Source organism: Petaurus breviceps, unplaced genomic scaffold (assembly GCF_028583685.1).
Source record: "Petaurus breviceps papuanus isolate PSGF00001 unplaced genomic scaffold, PetGlider_PUasm1.0 90825, whole genome shotgun sequence".
Classification (NCBI taxonomy): domain Eukaryota; kingdom Metazoa; phylum Chordata; class Mammalia; order Diprotodontia; family Petauridae; genus Petaurus; species Petaurus breviceps.
In genome coordinates this window covers 16,275,291-16,295,562 of record NW_027187353.1, presented here as the reverse complement: position 1 = coordinate 16,295,562, position 20,272 = coordinate 16,275,291, and the positions used below count along the sequence as shown (strand labels likewise).

Here is a 20,272-nt window from a genome sequence, read left to right as displayed (position 1 = left end):
TTTGTATGTGCTTCTTTAGGAGTGAGGCACGCATTCATGTGGGGAGATCGTAGCAATGAATTTGTAACTCAAAGCCTTATGGAAATGAATGATGTAAACTAGAAGTTAATAAAGCATTTGATAAAGATAAAAAATATTGAATTCAGTTTTTTGGTGAGATGGAGCGAGATATGAGAGGTATTAGTATAAAAAAAGAACTCTTAGAATGGGTGCTTAAAAGAGGCAGGTTGTTGTAGAGAACTTTCAGGAGTTCCCTGGCTCCTCTAATGAAATGTTCCACTTCCCTATACAATTATCTAAAAGGTTACAGGGCAGATAAGCAGGAGGACATATAACCTTGTTTGGATGTAGAGAATTTTTGGGGTCCCTTTGCCCTGCTAAAGGAATGTTCCTCTGCCCTACACAACTATCTACAAAGTTACAGGGCAGATAGGCAAGAGGGTGTGTAATCTTATTTTTGTTTTGTTTTGTTTATGCCTCTGGATATGGTCCTATGATATTACCCTAATAAATAACTAAAGTTAAGCAAGGGTAAATAGTAAACAAGATCAAGGGAGGGTGCTTGTACACTGCATTCTTTTGCGGTGTCTACATTCTTTTGGGTCATGTAGACCTTCTGTCGGGGGACATATAAACTCTGTGAGCCTCTTGTATCTTTGGCTCTGTATGAAATGGTCCTGTAATAAACATACTATTGATTACACCCCCATCTAGTCATTCTCACTGCTTTCTAGCCCACCAACTGCACTGGCCACATTAGGCTGTGAGTTAGAGAAGTGCTCTGTGTCTAGTAGCAAGCCTATAGTAACAGAGTAGACAAGTGGTAGGAGTAATTCCTTGTTGGGATTTGGAAAGTGATGCATGTCTGCATACAGCAATGGACTAAGAGATTTTGACATGGAGGTCAATTTAAGATGGAACTGGTTCAACATTGCATCAAGATTCTGAAAGGACAAAGTGAGTGAACATATGAAATGAGGACCTGGAAAAACAGGGAGGCCTGGAAATCAAGGAAAAAGTGGATGCAGGAGGTGTGAGCTGCAGGAAGAGATAGCAATCTGTTATAGGGCATAAAATGCTGGATGTGGAGTGTGAAAAAAAGGGTCTGAATTCTGCTTCTGATACTTTAAAGCTGTGTGGTCATAGGCAACCAATGATGTCTAAGAACTTTAGGCAATTCTTTAGGATTTAGCTGCAGAGTTACAGTTGAGTTCTTACTGTTCTGGGACCTTACTAACAAAATCATAGATCCTTGACAAATTGATGTATTGTGTTGTGTTGTGTTGTAGCATGGATGTGATTGTGGGTGGTTAGAACCTAAACACCAGAAGATTCTACAGAACTAGAAAATTATGGTTCCATCAACAGACAGGGGTGACCATCCTGGTCAGTAACGGAGAAGTCCATAGTGTGGCTGTCACCAGGGAATGGTTCTCCTTTGAATATAACCTTTCAAAATGGTCCTCTAAAGCATGGATGGGTGGATCAACTATGTCTACTGATCAAAGTATAATAGAAGGAGGGTCAGTAGGGAACTGTCAGCCCATGTAGTCAAACCCATTCATTGTGGAGATGAAGCATCTGATGGGAAAATAGTGAAGAGACTTGTCCAAGGCCACACAGTTTGTTAGCTTTAGAGGCAGGAATGGTCCCTGGTCCTCTACCCTCAAAGTCAGCCCTCCTTCCATATTACCATGTTACTTATGAAGTCATAAATTCACAATGTATGGAAGTGCAGGCACAAATTTGTACATCAGTAGTAATTAGGAGCACAGCCATGTTTATTGCACCTCATATTCAGAAATAAGATCTATACAATACAAAATGAAATAATCCTTGAGGACATTTGAAAAGAAAAGTACAAACTAACATGGGTTTTACAGAGGGATATTTTTCAGAACTCCCTCCTCACCCTAAAACTGGAATTGAGGGTGTGAATTAGAACATAGCTAGAGACAACGGTGAGAGGGCTGCACATGCAGTCTCTATTACATAATGGCATTCTGCTGGCCTGTCTTCTCTGGAAATAAAGACCCATTTTAGTTAATACATAGGAATTAGTTTTTTTTAAAGGGGATTCCATTAAAAAATATGAGACCATTGAGAAAAGACAATGCAATCAGCTGATTATTTTACCAAATCAGCTTTTCCTTCTTCCTCAGCGAAGAAGAAAGGAGGCTTGGTAATGTGGAGCAATAATGCTGAACCCAAAACAATTATTCTTGATGCTAATTTCATCTGGATCTCCAACTATTTTGAGGGTGAAGTTCTGTAGAATGGTGGTAAAGAACAAAAACAACTCCATCCTTGCCAGGCCCTCTCCAAGGCAAGACCGTTTCCCTGGAAAGAAACAAAATTGTGCTTAGAAACCTTAATGAAGACTTTTTGGACCAGGACAATAATGGGGAAAGGAGTAAAAGAAAAGGATGTAGATGGGCAGAAGTGGGGAGAAATCTTATTGTGAGCTGTATTCCAGGCATTAATGATCACTAGGGGTAAGAAAGAATTTCCTCTTCATAACATTCTTCCTATGGTGAATCCCTGTGCAGTGGATCTTGCAATGGAGTCAGACTGTCACTAAAATAAGGGACCAGTGGAGTCAGCCAGGAGGCTCAGTTCATGTATTGAGGGGTCTGAGAAAAAGCCAAGCCATGGGAATACTGGAAAAGACAGTGGGTCACGTGCCACAGTGGGGCAATGTATCCTCAGGAGAGCTGTCGAGAGGAGGCTCTGCCAGAAGAGGGGGAGGGGGGGAGGGAACAGGATCTTCCTTTTAGAGTGAGAGGTAGAGATGGGAAGGGTTTATTTTTACCAGTGGAAAAAGGCATGAAGTAGTCACTTTTCTTGAATTTCCCAGTCTTATCCAGGAAGTGCTCAGGATCAAACTGGTCAGGGTTGGGAAACTCTTTGCTGTCATACAGTATTGGGTAGAGCAGTGGGTAGACGGTTGTGCCCTAGAGGGAAGAAATTCCAGGGTAGAGTTAGTTATCATCATATATATCCTTTCTTATGCCAATACCAAAAGATTTCAGTGGCTTCCTATTGTCTCTACTACCAAATACAAACTTCTGTGTGTATTGGTATAGACTTGAAGTTCATGCCATTGAGAATCTGCATAGGTCCCAGTCTAGCTTTCCAAGTTGATGTCCCCATTATTATCCCCATCATGCCTTCCTTGGGGCTCCAGCTAATCCAGACCAACTGTTGTTCCCCATCCACAAGGCTCCCTCTCTGGTCTTCATGCCTCTATAACAGCTGTATTCCATGCCTGGAAGGCACTCCTTGCTCACATCAGCCTTTTAGAATCCCTAACTTTCTTCAAGAATTGGCTTGGGTACTCCCTCCTACAGGAAGCTTTGGCTAAGGCCCTGATTTCTTTATAATCTTTCTCCCCTCAATTCCTTGGTCTATACTTCATGTCTACATCTGCTGCCTGTGTGACTCTGGGAATTATATGTGAGTTATCAGTGACCAAAGCATTGCTGAAAGCATCTAGTGGCAGACCAGGATTCCTCCTGAGGGAGTTTCTTCATCAGAAAGCCACTCTGCCGACCAAATCACAGCTTGGATCAGAAGGAAAGAAATAATACTTTGGGAGGACATTTCTCTTCCAAATTGTGCTCCCTCCAAGGACTTTGACACCAGAGTCCTTAATGGTTAAATGCTATTCTATTCTTGCCTTGTGTCCACAGCATTTGGCACAGAAATTTTCACACAGTTGCTTCTTTCTGAAACCTTGATGATTTGAACTCAACAATGCCCTCAATGGCGTATATTAAATGTGAAATTTGGTGGCATGCTCCCTTCTTTCTTTGAGGGAGAACAATCTGCTGAGCCATTGCTAGGAAACTTCAATTAATTCAATCAAAGCTTATTTAGTGCCCCCTCCCCCCTGGAAAGCAGTATTTTAGAGTCTAAAGACTCAGGTTCTAGTCTCAACACCAACATTTTTAAATGACCTGGGGCAAGTCATTTGACCTGAGACTCAGTGTCTCCATCTGCACAATGGGACAGATGATAACATTTACACAGTCTCCTTCACTGTCTACTAAGAGCAAAGGCCATGAACAAAAATTTCAGTTGAGCAACCTTACTCTTATTTTTCCTGTGTATTTTCTTTCCAGTGTTGCTACTGTGAGTGAGAAGCAGGGAGAACTAAGTACACACTTTCCCCTCATTCTTCATTCAGCACCACATCAAAGTTACTTAGATGTAACAAAGAACTGCCTAAAGGGAATTGCAGGTGAGATTATGACAATATGCTTGATTTTCTCATGCCTAAAGTGACATCACAGGACCAGATGATATTTAAGATCTCTTCCAAATTAGGGCCCACGGCTCCATGACTGCTGACCTTGGGGAGGACATATTGTTGGAACTGGATGTCCCTGGTCACTGCATGGGGCATGGTAAAAGGTGTGAGATTAATGAATCTTTGCACTTCATGGATCACAGCATCTGTATAGGGCATACCATTTCTCTCCTTTATGGAAGGAACTCCATTATGTCCAATAACATAATCAATCTCCTCATGAATTTTTCTGCAGAGACAAAAAAAAACCCATGAATCATCCTTGAGCTTCCTGGTCTCCTGGGAATGCCTACCAGATATAGATCAAATGACCTATGATAATTCTCAGAGGGGTTCAGTATCCACCATTTATTCCGTCAAGGATCTAGAGGCTTTAGCATCAGTGATGGGATGATTTTCTGGGGCTTAGTGGAGAGGGGTCAGGAATAACTGTGTTTATTATTCATTCTGTAGACACTACCTATTTAAATTCAGGCAATTCATTAAATCTATCTAAGGCTCATTTCCCTTATCTGAAAAATGCAGGTCATAAATTACCTGTCTTTTTTAAAGTTTCCTAAACCTCTAAATCTTTATCCTATGATTTGTTTTTTTGTTATTCAAATGCTTTATTAACTTCTAGTTTACATCATTTGTTTCCACAAGATTTTGAGTTACAAATTTTCTCCCCATTTTCCCCTACCTACCACCCCAAAATAGCGTTCCCACTGGATATCCCCTCCTCCAATCTGCTCTCTTCCATATCTTTTCCCATACCCCTTCTGACTTTCCAGTAGGACACGGTGGATTTCTGTGCCCCAATGCCTGTATATCTTATTTCCCAGTTACATGTGACATAATATTAATAAAAATAATAATATATATGTAGATATACATATTTTTTCAAACATTTGATTTTAAACTTTGAATTCCAGATTCATTCCCTTTCTCCCTTGTCACCCACCTTTACTGGGAAGATAAGTAGTTCAATATAGGTTTTATATGTGTAGCTATGCAAAATATTTCCATAGTGGATATATTGTAAAAGACGGACTATATTTCCCTCCCTCCTATCCCACATCCTACTTGTTCTATTCTGTACTTTGATCCCGTCTCTTTTCAAAAGTGGGTGCTTCCAACATCCCTGCCCCCCCCCAGCTTGCCCTCCCTTCCATCATCCCCCATCTCATCCCCTTCCCGCCTACTATCCTATAGGGTGAGATACCCTATTTATTGTGAATTTCATTCCCTCCCTAAGCCAAATTCAACAAGAATAAGGTTGTCCCATTCTCTTTTGCCTTCTTGTTCTTCCCCTCAATTGTAACCATTTTCCCTTGCCTCTTTGATATGAGGCAATTGTCTCTCCCCATGTCTTCTCATTATATTTCTCTCTCACCTCGCAATTTTCCTTTTTACTGTTATCCCTTCCCGTTAAATTGGTTCTGTGCTCTCTATGTTTACCCATATAAATACATACACACACTCACATATGTATTCATACACCCATATATCCTCCTATATAGACATATAAATGTATGTATACACACACACATATAAACATTTCTATTACCTTCAAGTATTCTTATACTGAGAAAAGTTTCATAAGTTACAATTATCATTTTTCCATGTAGGAATTTAAATAGTTCAACTTTGAAAAGTTCCTTATGATTTCTTTTCCCTGTTTACCTTCTCATGCTTCCCTTGCTTCTTGTATATGAATGTCAAATTTTCTATTCATCTCTGGTTTTTTCATCAAAAATACTTGAAAACCTTCTATTCCACTGAATGGATGTATTTTCCCCTGAAACTTACTACTCAGTTTTTCTGGGTAGGTGATTCTTGGTTTTAATCACAGCTCCTTTGACCTCCAGAATTTTATATTCCAAGCCCTTCCATCTCTCAGTATAGAAGCTGTGTTATCCTGATTGTGTTTCCACAGTATTCAAATGAATCAAGTACTGAAGTGCCCACCAGAAATTATACACTAGAGCCCCCTTAAACCTGCTAGAGGGGACCTCTACTGGGTTCCTTGGAAACCACCTAATAGGCTCCAATAGTAAAGAAATATTTCACCTGTGTTGCTAAAAACATGCCACAGATTCCTATGGATTCAGGTATGTTTCCCTTCAGTAGAAATAATACTAATGCTTTGTTTCAATAAGAATAATACTGAGAAAGCTTCACTTCAATGGAAACAATGCTAACCCCTTAGAAACATATTCTGTTGCTAGCAATCACATTGTCTATAAAATCATGTCTAACAGAAAGCTCGATGCTGTCTTTTGGTTTGAGAGGCAGTCCCGGCTGGTTAATAAACACTCCTATCAAATTATAATTGGCCTAGCTGTCCAGTAATATCTCAGTGTCCATTACAATACTTGACATGGAAAACTTCAAACCAGACAAGCATAAAGTAAATAAATTAATGAGAAAACATTAAGCAGTGGAATCAATTTATGCTTTCATTTTATGTCAATTTGGCATTATTTTAAAAATATCTCCATTTGGTTCAGGGCCACTGAAATAATGGTTAAAAATACAGAGGCAAAAGGAAAAGTGGCAATATATCTAGGGAGACAGTTAAAGGAGTCTTGGTCTTCAATCTGGAAGAAAGTTTCTAGTGAACCTTTTTATCCATATATTAAGTAATTCAATCAACAAATATGTAAGAAATATCTCTTATGTGCTAAGCAGAGTACTATATAGTGGGAATATGAATACAAAGGATAAAAAGAAAGCAGTCTCTACCCTCTAGAAGTTCAAATTCTATTGAAGGAATACAACACATTTAAAGATAAGTACACATAGGATCTGTACTGGCACATAGTATGCACTTAGTAAATGTTTATTAATTGATTCCTATTATCCTTCTCCAGTAAAATATCCTCCTCCAAACAAGAAATCCCAGAATAGCAGCTCATCACCCAACAAAGCAGAATTGTTGCAATCTCATTTCCCATACAGCGCTCAAATAAGGACAGGGTCAGACCAAACTTCAGTTACTATAAAGCCAGTGGCATCCTTAGGGAACTTGGGTACCTTGAGACTCTCTGAGGTCTTTTTCTGTGCTTTGAAGCATAGCCTGTAAGAACCCTTGGAATATCAACCTTGCTCAATGCCAGGTGCTTCCCCCATTCATCCTAACTGTTGCATTTTGGAGAAGTAGAAATCAATGTAGTCTTGAGGGCTCTGGGGTCCAGGATCTTTTGATGCTCCTTTATTCTTTCCAAAATGAAACTTTTCATCTTCTGCACATTTCTGTAGTATCTTTTATGGTTTCCAGAGAGGTACACTCTGAATGCAGGTAAACAGTTGTAAAACTACACCCCTCCACAAACCCAAATACATGTGAGTTAACTGGCATAGACAACTTTGTATCTCTACTTATAAATCATTATGTTCTTTTCAAAGGCATTGTATTTCTCTATAAGTTTAGCTAATTTTTTTTTTATTAACAAAAGGTCTTTTGGGGGGGCAAAGTCAAGATGGTGGAGTAAAAGCAAAGGCTTGCTTGAGCTCTCCAACAAACCCATCTGAATACCTATAAAAATGATTTTAAATAAATTATAGAGCAGTAGAACTCACAAAATCACAAACTGAAACAAATTCCCAGCACAAGACAACCTGGAAGGGTGACAGGAAATGTCTGTTGCACCATTCTGAGAGAAGAGCATAGTTCAGCATGGGTCATGCTGGCACAGACAGGGCCAGAGCAGGCCTCAGGTGACTGAATCACTGGCAGCTGTGGAAGTTTCCAGACTTCTCAACCCCACAACACCAAAGATAACTTAGAAGGTCAGTAGGTAAAGTGTGTTGAACCTGTGTGTGAGAGAAGCATGGTCAGGTCCCACCCCAGGGTGGCAGCAGTGGCAGCAGCAGCTGCTTCCAGAGCTCTCAACCTACAGACAGTGGGGGAATTGAGTGGCTGATCAGAGGGGGATTTCAGGGATGTCTTTCTGGTGCTAAGGCAGGATTATCTAGCTTTGCCCATGCTTAGATTTGGATCAGAGTCCTGTTTGGTGGTCCTGGGGTGAGGAAGAGTTCTGGTGTGGCAGAGTTGTGAAGGCCATGGAGAGGGAATCCTTACAGTTCCAAGGCAGAAAAGAGTGCTTGAAGTAACTCACAGAGCAGAGCACAGGCCAGGAGAAGAGTAAACACCTCTCCTTTGATTATACTACCTTGGAAGTGCTGAAAATTTATAGGTCCTTAGCAGTATCTGTAAAAACAGCTGCACAAATCCCTGAAGCTTGGGGCAGTACACCCCTCCATACACACACACACACTGGAGGCAGAGTCCTTCTTTGACAAAGAGATAAAACGTCAGATAATTGGCTGAGAAAATGAATAAACAGTGGGAAAAAATCAGACCATAGAATCTCACTTTGGTGACAAGGAAGATCAAAACATATAACAAGAAGAAGAAAACAAAATCAAAGCTCCTACACCCAAAGCCTCCAAGAAAAATATTAATTGATCCAGGCCTTGGTAGAGCTCAATAAGGATTTTGAAAATCAAGTAAGAGAAGTAGAGGAAAAATTTGGAAGAGAAATGATTGTGATGCAAGAAAATCATCAAAAACAAGTCAAGAGCTTCCTAAAGGAGACACCAAAAAGCTGAAGAAAATCATACCTTAAAAAATAGAATAACACAAATGACCAAAGAAGTCCAAAAAGTCAATGAGGAGAAGAATGCTTTAAAAAGCAGAATTGGCCAAATAGAAAAGGAGGTTCAAAAGTCCAGTGAAGAAAAGAATTACTTAAAAATTAGAATGGAACAAATGGAAGCTAATGACCTTGTGAGAAATTACAAAACAAAACCACAAGAATAAAAAACATGGAAGATAACATGAAATATCTCATTGGAAAAACACCTGATCTGGAAAATAGATCCAGGAGAGAGAATTAATAATTTATTAGAGTGCCTCAAAGCCATGATGAGAAAAGACCCTAGACATCGTCTTCTAATTGGGCATATTTTCTTATTTTTTTGAATTTCTGGGAGTACTGGCCAAATGATGGTATTGCTCATTCAAAGATCATACATGATTTACTAATTGGGTAGTGATAGATCCAAATTACTTTACAGATGGGCTGTACAATTTACATCTACACCAACAGTTTGTCAATAATCTGGTTTTTCCCATTGTCCCTCTAATGTATGATATATATCTTTGTTTAAACACATTTTATAATGCAAATCACCACCTGGTGATCAGGATTGGGGGGAGGGCAATTAATTAGAGACATAAAAAAAGGAAAGCTCTAACCATCAGGGAAGCTGAGCACTTGAAATAAGAGAAAGGGAAAGATTCTCTTTAGAGTAGAAAGTGCAAAATCAACATCTTTTTATTTTTTTCTGATTTTACAATTAAATTTTTATCTATTATTATAGAAATAATTATAATAAATAATAAATAACAAATAGATACAAATAGTTCAAATTTAAACTAAATTTAAAATTCAAATTTAAACTATTTATATTATATAAATATCAATAATTTAATAGTAAAACTTTCTTTCTTCCTGCCTATTGAATTTAAAATTCTGGCCAAGCAAAGCACAAATCCTACATTATCTATGTCCATAAATGTATGTCTCATTCTGCATATTCATTCAGTCATTCACCTCTCAGTCAGAAAAAAACAGAAGCACATTACACCATGGGTCCTCTGGAATCAATGTTGGTCTTTGCATTGATCGTAATAGTTCAGTCTTTCAAAGTTTTTTAATTCATAATGCTGTTGGAATCATATAAAATGATCTCCTGGTTCTTCTAATTTCACTCTGTACCAGTTTATACAGTTCTTCAAAGGCTTCTCTGAATAGATCACTTTTATTATTTCTTTCAGTAAAATAATATCCCATCAAATTAATGAAACATCATTTTAATCATTCCCAAACTGAAGAGGATGCCCCTCACTTTCCAATTCTGTACCACAACAAAAAAGTTACTATGAGGATTTTTGTTAATATGAGTCCTTTTCAGTTTTCTTTGATGTCTATAGGAGCTAAAACTAAGAGAGAAATTGCTTATTGAAAAGGTAAGCACTTTAATGACTTTTGAGGCAAGTTCCAAATGACTTTCCAGAAGGACTCTATCAACATCATATTAAAGTGCCAGTTTTACTGCAGCCCCACCAATGTGTGTCATTGTCTTCCTCGACGACCATTGCCAAAAGAGAGTTAGATTTGCTTACTTTTCACTTTTCTGATTATTAGTGATTTGTAATAATTTTCATATGTTTGTTTGTAACTTTACCATTTACCCTTGAGAAATATTTGTTCATAACTTTTAGGTATTTTTCACTTGGTGAATAGCTCTAATAAATTAGAGTCAATTTCTAAAAAGACTTATCTGTGCACCTAATTCAGCAGTGCTATTATTTCATTCCTGGTAATTAATTTCAGAGAAATGGAAGTTATACAGTGCAAGGACAAGAGAGCATGACCTAGATTCTGTAGAGAGCTTGCCTGAATCAACCTTCTGATCATTAGTATGGGGGATACACATATTCAGGAATACTTTCTAGCACTATCATGGTGGGGAGCCAGAAGGATTCCATTTGGGTGGTGAAGTCTTCCAGGTGCTCCCATTTGGGAATAAAATTTCACTGGGTGCATCAAACCCCCCAAATTTTTCTGAGAAAGATGGAATTCTCCTTCATTCCAATTTCTATGCTGAGATTCAGTTTGGAGGGAATCCTGAGAAGAGTTACAACACTATCAGAACTTTATCAAGTTTTTAAACTCATACACAGCCATAGTTATAGTGCTTCTAGTGTAAAATGCAATTGGGGTGCACCATCTCCTTTGACCATCACAAGTTTCCTGTGAAGCCATCAGTGCTCATAATGACTATGATATCCTAGTATCCTGGGGAAGCACCTGGACTTGGATTCAAAAGATCTGGTTTCAAATACAAGTTCTGCTGATGACTTCCTATGTGACCTTGGTGAAGTCACTTGACCTAACTAGGGCTTCAATTTATCATCTGTCAAATGAAGACAATGGCCTCAGAGACTTCCAGTTTCCCATTCAACTCTGGATCTATAATCCTATGAGTCTCTTTAGCACTTTATGATTTTCTGAGCTCTTTATAGACATTGTTTTCTTTAATTCTCATATGAGTTTTGTGAAGTCAGTAGTGCAAGCATTAATCACTTCATTTTGCAAATGCAAAAACCCTGGCTCAGAGTAGTTCTAGTGACTTACACAAATATGTACAAAAAGGAAGTAGCAGAGGAAGATTTGAACCCTTGACTTTTAATTTCAAATAAGCTCCTTCTTATCAAAAAACCCTCCCATAATCATGCCAATTATATGTTATATCATTCTTAAAAATTAGATGTGTGATTCCATTAGGGCGTGAGTTCCTGTTGGTAGAAGTCCTTTCCTAATGCATATTGGCACTTTCTCTGAAACTTCTGCTTGTGAATTTTCTGGGGACACTAAGATGGTAAGTAACTTGTTCAAGTTGCACAGTTAGTATTATCCCCATTTTAAATTTGAGGAACTGAGGCAGACCGAGATTAATAGACAGCCAGTATTAGACAGCTTCTATCAAAAAAGAGGTATGTTAGATTTAGTAAAGGATATTATAAGTAAAACAAATTCTAAAGTGAAAGTGGAAATTGTGAAGACTTTTAAAGAAAAAAAAGGAAGGTGAAAACCTATGACTCGGGTAAGGAAAGGGAGAAGAGAAAATGGCAGGGTGGGTGGAAGCATATGATATCCATCATGGAACACCATTGTTGAGCATACTATATTTTCACCATTCTGTTCATATTTGTGAAGGAAGGGTGAGGGGACAGAGAGGAAATGTGGAAGAAAATGGGGTAGAGCTAATTAAACACAATTAACATTCATAAAAGTAAATGAACTCATACATAAAACTGAGGAGGATAGTGGAATATATTAGAAAGTAGAATACAACAATATTTATAAGAAATTTATGATGTATAAGAAACCCACTTGAAACACAGGGGATTTGTGCTATTAAAATAAGAAACTGAAGCAAAATCTATTGTGCTTCAACGAAATAAAAAGTAGAAGAAGCAATCATGCTCATGAAATACATTGGGAAAATTTTGTGTTGCCAAGTGATGAAGAGCTGTTCTGGGATTTCGTGTTTGGAGGAGGATGAGGTATTTGAAAGTGGTAATAAGAGTAACACACATCCTGTGTTTAAGGGTACACAAGTTCTAGATTCATGTGGATGATCTGCAATATTGATGAATGATCCTAAAGTAATGTTTCTTTACCAGTGATTCTTAAATCTTATTTATTTTCATCTTTTGAGAACTTTTTTAAGATAATTTTTTTAATCATTTGGTATAAATGCATCATTCTTAAAAAGCATCCATAGAAATCATCAGATTGCCAATGAAGTATGTGACACAAAATAGTTAAGTATGCCTGCATTAAAGAGGTGCTTGAAACCAAATTCCCTTAGCTCATAGGCCCCCACTAAGAATTTACTCTGGGAAACATCTACATGTGTTCATATGACTCATCCATGAATATATTGCCTGCTCCAGTAAAATATGAGCTCCTGAATACCAAGATGTCTCCCTTGTGTTATCAGTATCTCCAGCACCAAGGACAGCACCTCACACATATCAGGCTCTTGCTATAATCTAATTAAGCAGTAACTGAAAAGATAGTTAAAATCCCTGCCCTCATGGAGCTTACAAGGTATAACATAAACACAAATATACATAATATACATACAAATATACATACAAAAAAGTCATTAAAGATTTAGTTAGAAGAGAACTTATAGCTAAGAGAATCAGGTAAGGGGTGATACCAAACTGAAACTTGAGGGGGGAAAGGCTTTTGACAAAGTTAAGATAAAGAAGGAGGGCATTTCAGGCTTGGGGGACAGGTGGAGAACAGATGCCTGGAGGCAGGAGATATATGATAGAGTTTGGAAAATAGACTAAAGTCCTGTATGATTAGAATATAACAGTATAAAACTCGTCGTTCAAATAAAATTTAAGGTTAGTAATATGCAAGGGGTGGCCAGGTGGCCACCAGCAAGTAAGAGCACCGGCTCCAGTGTTGGGATGACCTGGGAATCCAGGCTCAGATACTTAGCACCACACTCAGAAATAACTGGCCGTGTAACCTTGAGCAAGTTACTTAACCCCGATTGCTTAAAAAAAAAAAAAAGAATATCAAGATTAGTAATATGCAATTTTAAATAGAGTATAGAATGAAATAACACCACCAAAGAAACCTCATAAAAAGCAACAAAAATTACAGGAAACAATGTGACATAGTAAACAGAAAACTGGTCTTGGAGTCCCGAGGGCCTGGTATTCAGATCTGATCTCTGATATGTACAGGATGTGTGACCCCAGACAAAAGCAAAGCCTCTCAGTGCTAGTCAGCTAATTCCCTAAGTCTATAAATTGCAGAGGAGATTCAGGCCTACATTGATAAAAGAAATTTCTTCCCCTATATCAATGAACTCAAAGGTTCAGTCTCTATGTTAAAAAGTGATTATTGAGAATGAGGAGGGCATTTCACCTTTGGAGTGCATGGAGGGCTCCTGAGACAGCCAGAAACATCATGCCAAGGCATTAGACCCATGACCCAGTCTCCAGTGTGTGGTCCCACCCCCAGGCTCAGTCCCTTGTCCTGGCACCACTTAATGCTGTAAGTTCTGTGTGAGGGTTCCAGGGCAATGTGAGAACTGTCTTCCCACCCACCCTTATAACAAGCTCCTATGGTACAATATGGGTTAATTTCAGTAGGAGTTAAATTAAACTTTATGAGACAAGTCTCAAGTGCTTATCTTGATAGAACTGAGAGTGGAAACCTGCCTCTGTGGAACTGAGTTTCTCTCACAGGAGGAGATTTTTCTATCCTCTTGTACTCCATGCCCAGTGGTCCCATCACACTTTCTCTACCTTGGTAGTACTTCCAAACCACTTGATCCAGGACAACTGGCTGATTGGGCCTGCTTGCCCAGGGCCTAAAGGTGTTTTTACCCATTTTGCTGTAAAGATCTTGGAAGCAGTAAGAATGTTTTTACCTTGCTTTGTATTGAAGTGCCCACCAGAAATTATACACTAGAGTCCCCTTAAATCTGCTAGAGGGGACCCCTACTGGGTTCCTTGGAAACCACCTAATAGGCTCCAATAGTAAAGAAATGTTTCACCTGGGTTGCTAGAAACATGCCACAGATTCCCACAGATTCAGGTCTGTTTCACTTCAGTAGAAATAATACTAATGCTTTGTTTCAATAGAATAATACTGAGAATGTTTTGCTTGAACAGAAATAATACTGAGAATGTTTTGCTTCAATAGACACGATGCTAACCCCTTAGAAACATATTCTGTTGCTAGCAATCACATTGACTATAAAATTATGTCTAACAGAAAGCTTGAGGCTATCTTTCGGTCTGAGAGGCAGTCCAGGCTGGTTAATAAACACTCCTATCAAATTATAATTGGCCTAGCTGTCCTGTTATATCTCGGTGTCCATTACAGTATCTCCAGTGCTTTGCACAATTCCTGACATGTAGATGATGCTTAATAAAAGCTTGTTTGCTGAGAATAAGAAAGCTTTTGAATTTGTAGCACAAAATATTATCCAAGAAGCTCACTATCAATATAGTGTCTCCTGTGCATACATCTTCCATATTATATTAAATTTCTTGTAAGCTATAACAACAGAAATAACCCTTAGGGCCTGCTTTCCCAAATCCTGTAAGTACTGGCAGTTCCATTCTCCAAAAGGTGGTTGACTACTTGTCTTCTCGTGATTCTGAGAACAAACCTAAGTGGTTGAGGTCTAATGATATTGTTACCTATGAGCTCCCATTGGTATGCTTGTCAAAGGTAATCAGTCAGTAGCATCATTTTTTTTCTACAAAGTGTATTTACTAATCAGGTAGAGCAAGGACATTGGTTCCAGAAATATCTTCCCAGAATGGGAGTACATTTTCCTTTCCATGCACTTCCTTTCCTCATCTCCAAAGTCAGGATAATAATACCCAATTTACCTAGTTCCACAGGCTACTGTAAGTATCAAGAGCAATAACATTTGTAAAGTGCTTTATACATCTTCATATGCTATATAAATATTTGCCAGTATCATTGTTATTATTAAATTACACAAAACTAATTTCTATTGTAATAAGGTTTCATGGGACATTGTACTATGTTACAGTGGAATAAAATTCTGTACTTTTCATTTTAGGCACAATCTTGCTAGAAACAATTTGAATCCATTAAGAATTATTCTAATCCAAGTATATTTCTGTTTAGAGACAGGAAAACATCAGAGATATCCCTAAATGGTGGAATAGCAAGAAGCCCTACAACCAAATTTTTCCCCACACCTACTCTAACAAAAATTTACAACTACATTGAGCAGTGGAGAAAAAACCAAGGAGAAATTACAATAGGTCTTTCTTTCCTAGTCAAATGTCACAAATGCAGTACACTGGCAAGTAGCCAGGGCAAGAACTACAGATTAGGATGGTAAAGGTTTATATGTGTAGAGCCTTAGAACTATTACTAAAAGGTCTTTAAATTGAAAAGGAAGGGGGGGGGAGAAGAAAACTGCCTATGTAGTTTTTATGTATATTTATCATATGGAGCAGCTACAGTGTGGGAAGTATAGTAGCAAAAGACACCTTGAAACTGAGAGGAGCCCAAGCCTGGGGAAGCATCCCACAATAAAACCCATGGTCTCAGATCTCTAAAAGCTTCTTCATAAGCTATTGGAATCAAGCAAGGAGAGCTATAGGTTCTCTTGCAAGGAGGGAAATTTGACCTATTTGGTATCAGTGAGACATGGTAGGAAGAGATCCATGAGTGGAATAAACATATATAAAATTTAAAAGGAAAAGGATAAAGGAGAGATACATAAGGGGAGAAAGAGCAGCAGCATGTAAAGAAATTCCAGAAAGGGAAAATGCAAAGGAAAAATCATTAGAGTGAAGATCTATAGAAGGCAAAATAGAAACAATATTGTCATTATACTTACATGAATGGAAAGAGGAAACAGCCAAGGAGTTTGGGAAGAGAAGGTATGAGATAACAGTGATTAGGGACTTCAAAATTTGGACATTTTGCTAGTATGTTCTCCCCCTCTCTCTCCCTTTCTCTCCCTTTCTCTCTCTCTCTCTCTCTCTCTCTCTCTCTCTCTCTCTCTCTCTCTTTCTCTCTCCCTCTCTTTCTCTCTCCTTCTCTTCCCCTCTTTTGCTGTCTCTCTCCCTTTCTGTCTCTGTGTATCTCTCCTTCTGTGTCTCTGTGTCTGTCTCTGTCTCTCCATCTCTCTCTCTCCCTCCCTCCTTCCATATCTCTCATCTCAATTTCCTTAACACTTTGTCTCTCTTCTCTTTCTCACTGGCTGTCTCTGTCTGCCACACACACACACACACACACACACACACACACACACACACGATATAATGTATTGCCTTAACTAAATGAAAATTTCATGTTTCAAGAAGTGAAATATCAATTCTGGATCTCATTCTCACCAAAAAGAAACTGATGACTTAGGTGGAAATGATATGACCATTGGAGAGTTGACCTCAGCATTTTGATGGAGAAGAGAGCTGGATATAGGCTAACAAAAAGCTGAGATGGGGGAGAACAATTTCATGGAGGCTGAAGAAGGGATAAGTAACATCCTGTGAACTCAAATTCTACAGGAGCATGAAAACTTTCAGATGAAATTATGTAGAAAAAAAGAAAAACATAAAATGAGGAAGATTAGGGGGAGGAATACACACACCACATACACACACACACACACACACACACACACACTCACAGACACCATGCCAAGAGCCCAAAATGCAGAATTGCTACTTTGAATGATATTTAATGATATGACTAGGGAGTCAAACAGTCCTTCCATATTCTGCTCATCCCTTTCTTCCTGGGGAATGGTGTGAAAATCCATTCCCATCCCCATCCTCCCAGACCTTCCCCCAAACTGAAGAGGGGAAGGGAAAGGGAAAAGCAAGGAGGAAAAGAGAGGTCTTAAATCGCCTTACTACTTTAAGAGAGTATTTCTGTATTTCATTAACTTGAAATCAGCAGTCATCCTCTTACAGTCTGCTTAAGCAATGGATACAAAGCCAATTTAGTCAAAGAGCAGCAGCCAAAGTCAAAATAATCACAACAATTTCTATATTCTTAATATTATGATTTTTATTTCCTAGATTAGGAATTTGGAAATGGTAACTTGAGAGGGGATTAATGACACTTTGAGCACCAAACCTGAAAGTGGAAAGTGCTAGACTCAATAAGATAAGCTTTTTGATCCCTCCTAGTGGCTAAATGGAATAATGCAACCTGTTGAGATCTTAGTACCATCATGCCCATAAAAACTCTCATTTATTCATTTAGTACATATTAATATTTGTAATATTTATATTTTAGGTTGTTAGTTTCGTTATTGAATTTATAGATATATTTATATTTTATTTTGTTCGCATGTTCATTTGCAAAGTTCTTTACACACATTATTATGTTGCATCCTTCTAAAAGCCCTAGAACATGGGTACTGCTATTATTCCATTTTACAGATAGGGAAACTGAAGCAAGCAGAAGTTAAGTGACTTGCTCAGAGTAATAGAGTTATTAAGTGCCTGAGGTTGAATTTGAACTCAGGTCTTCCTCATTCTAGGATTAGTTTTCTATCCATTGTACCACCTATCTGCTTTTATGAGAACTACATATTAGGTGAAGGAGAGGTATCTCAGAAGGGAAAAAAAGTGAAAAAAGAAAGAAAGAAAGAAACAGGAAAGCAAGAAAGAAAGGAAGGAAGAAAGAAAGAGAAAGAAAGGAAAAGAGAAAAAAAGAAAGAGAAAGAAGGAAAGAACACTTTTCAAAATATCTGTTCACCATTTAACTTCACAATTAAAATGATGAGAGAATGTTACCAGCTTCCTTCACAATACCAGATTTATCATTGACTCCTTAGTCTCACCCCTCTCCTACAAGACATAATAAACTTTGGGAATATGAACTGTCCCTCTTCACTCTAAGCCCTAAATATGGAGCAATGGACCAGTGGGAATTTGTCAGGAACATCTTCAGAAGCAGTCCTGGGCAAGGCAAACATAGGTGTCTGGATTTCAGATACTCACAAAATTTCAGAAGTGGAAAAAGCCATGTAGCTTTTCCCCCTTCAACCTATCCCTAAGATGAATCTTTCCTGAAATATCCCAGACAAGTTATGAGCATTCCAGACAGACAATACTTGAAGGCTTATAGAAATTCGAACATGAATCTTGTTTCCAGCAATGAAGTTCCCTGAGGTGGCAGGGGATGGGAGTGGGGGAGAGTGAATGTGTTATATGAGGATTGTAAGACAGTCAATCTCTTCTGAATAATCATTGATTTTTATCACAGAGGCCCTGTTGACCCCATACCTTGAAGAAGAACTTGGGGATTTTCTGTGAGTTCAACTGGAGGAAGTTTCCAAAGGTGGATAGAGGGGTTGGGCCTGGAGGGAGTTTCCTCCACTCTGTCACTGTCTCTCTACACAAACAGGAAGACAAGAGAAAAAGGAGCAAGCCAATAGACCAGGGGTGACAAATCCCCACTGGTCCATTGCTCCATGTTTAGGGGCTAGAGTGAAGGGTGACAGTTCATACTCCCAAAGTTTGATGCATCTTGTAGGAAAGGGGTGAGACCAAGGAGTCAATGATAAATCTGGTATTGTGAAGGAAGCTGGAAACGTTCTCTCATCATTTTAATTGTGAAGTTAAATGGTGAATAAATATTTTGGAAAGCATGCTTTTGAAAAAAAACTGCTATATGAGTTAATATTATTTTGAGTTACCAAGAATAGTCAATAACTAAGTTAGCTTCTTCCCATTTGTTGTTTGTTGTTCAGTTTTTTCAGTGGTGTCCGACTCTTCATGACCTACTTGTGGTTTTCTTGGCAAAGATACTCAAATTATTTGCCCTTCTCTTCTCCAAGTCATTATACAGATGAAGAACAGGTTTAAGTGACTTGCCCATGATCACACAGTCAAGAAGTGCCTGAGGCCAGATTTACACTCAGGTCTTCCTGACTGTAGACCCGGCTGTACCAGCTACCTCCCCCTTGGGTCTTTTCATCTTCAAAATGTATCTTTCCCTGCTGCCTTGCCAAGAAACTCATCTCTCTTTCTTTAAATTTTTATTCATTTTGAATTCAAATAAAAAAAGAAAAAAAAAGAATATTTTCATGTGCACAGACCAACAAAAAAGAGGATTCAGTATAACACCATACATTTTCATTTCACAGTTTACTTAAAGAAAAAGCTATGTAATATATACTACACATCATTTTCAAAGCTATCTCATTTTTTTGTGCTTCCTTCTAATTTTTCTTTTGTTCTTTACTGTGCACTTTTAATTTTTTCCTCCCTCCCCACCCCCTGGAGAAGGCTACCACTTGACACAAATATATACATTTATAATATATATATAAAACTATGTAATATATACTTCTATTTATCAGTTCTTTCTCTGGATGTCAATAGCATCTTCCTTCATAAGTCCCATATAATTGATTCAGAATTGGTTGATTTTCTAAATGTTTCATAGAATTCGCTTCTCAATCCATCTGATCCTGATGCTTTTTTTTCCTTTGGAAGCCCATTATGGCCTGTTCAATTTCTTACTCAAAAATAGACTTATTTAGATATTGTTATTATTATTAATATATGCACCTTGTGTTTTTATAAATATTGCTCCATTTCACTTAAATTGTTAATTTAGTGGCATCCAGTAAGTCATCTCTTGTAACAGGAAAAAAAAAGAAAGAGAAGTAAAAGAGGTTGAACAGAACTGATCAGCATAATGTCAACTGCATTTGTCAGAATACACAGTGTTCAACCCCTGCAGTCCTCCATTTCTGCAAAGCAGGGAGACGGCTGAATTTTGTCACCTCTTTAAAACCAACCTTGGTTACTATAATTATACATATTATGTATTATATGTAATTATACATATT

The 20,272-nt window shown here is 38.1% G+C and overlaps 1 protein-coding gene across 1 annotated transcript; it reads right to left on the bottom strand.

Moving 5' to 3' along the window:
• Window positions 1-1,780: 1,780 nt before the first annotated feature.
• On the bottom strand, window positions 1,781-14,292 carry LOC138148542 (cytochrome P450 2C42-like). Its single transcript, XM_069071246.1, has 4 exons — window positions 14,117-14,292; window positions 4,355-4,541; window positions 2,813-2,954; window positions 1,781-2,340 (listed from the first exon to the last, which is right to left on the bottom strand). The coding sequence occupies exons 1-4, from the start codon at window positions 14,290-14,292 to the stop codon at window positions 2,159-2,161; spliced, it is 687 nt and encodes a 228-aa protein (XP_068927347.1). The 3' UTR covers window positions 1,781-2,158.
• Window positions 14,293-20,272: the final 5,980 nt, after the last annotated feature.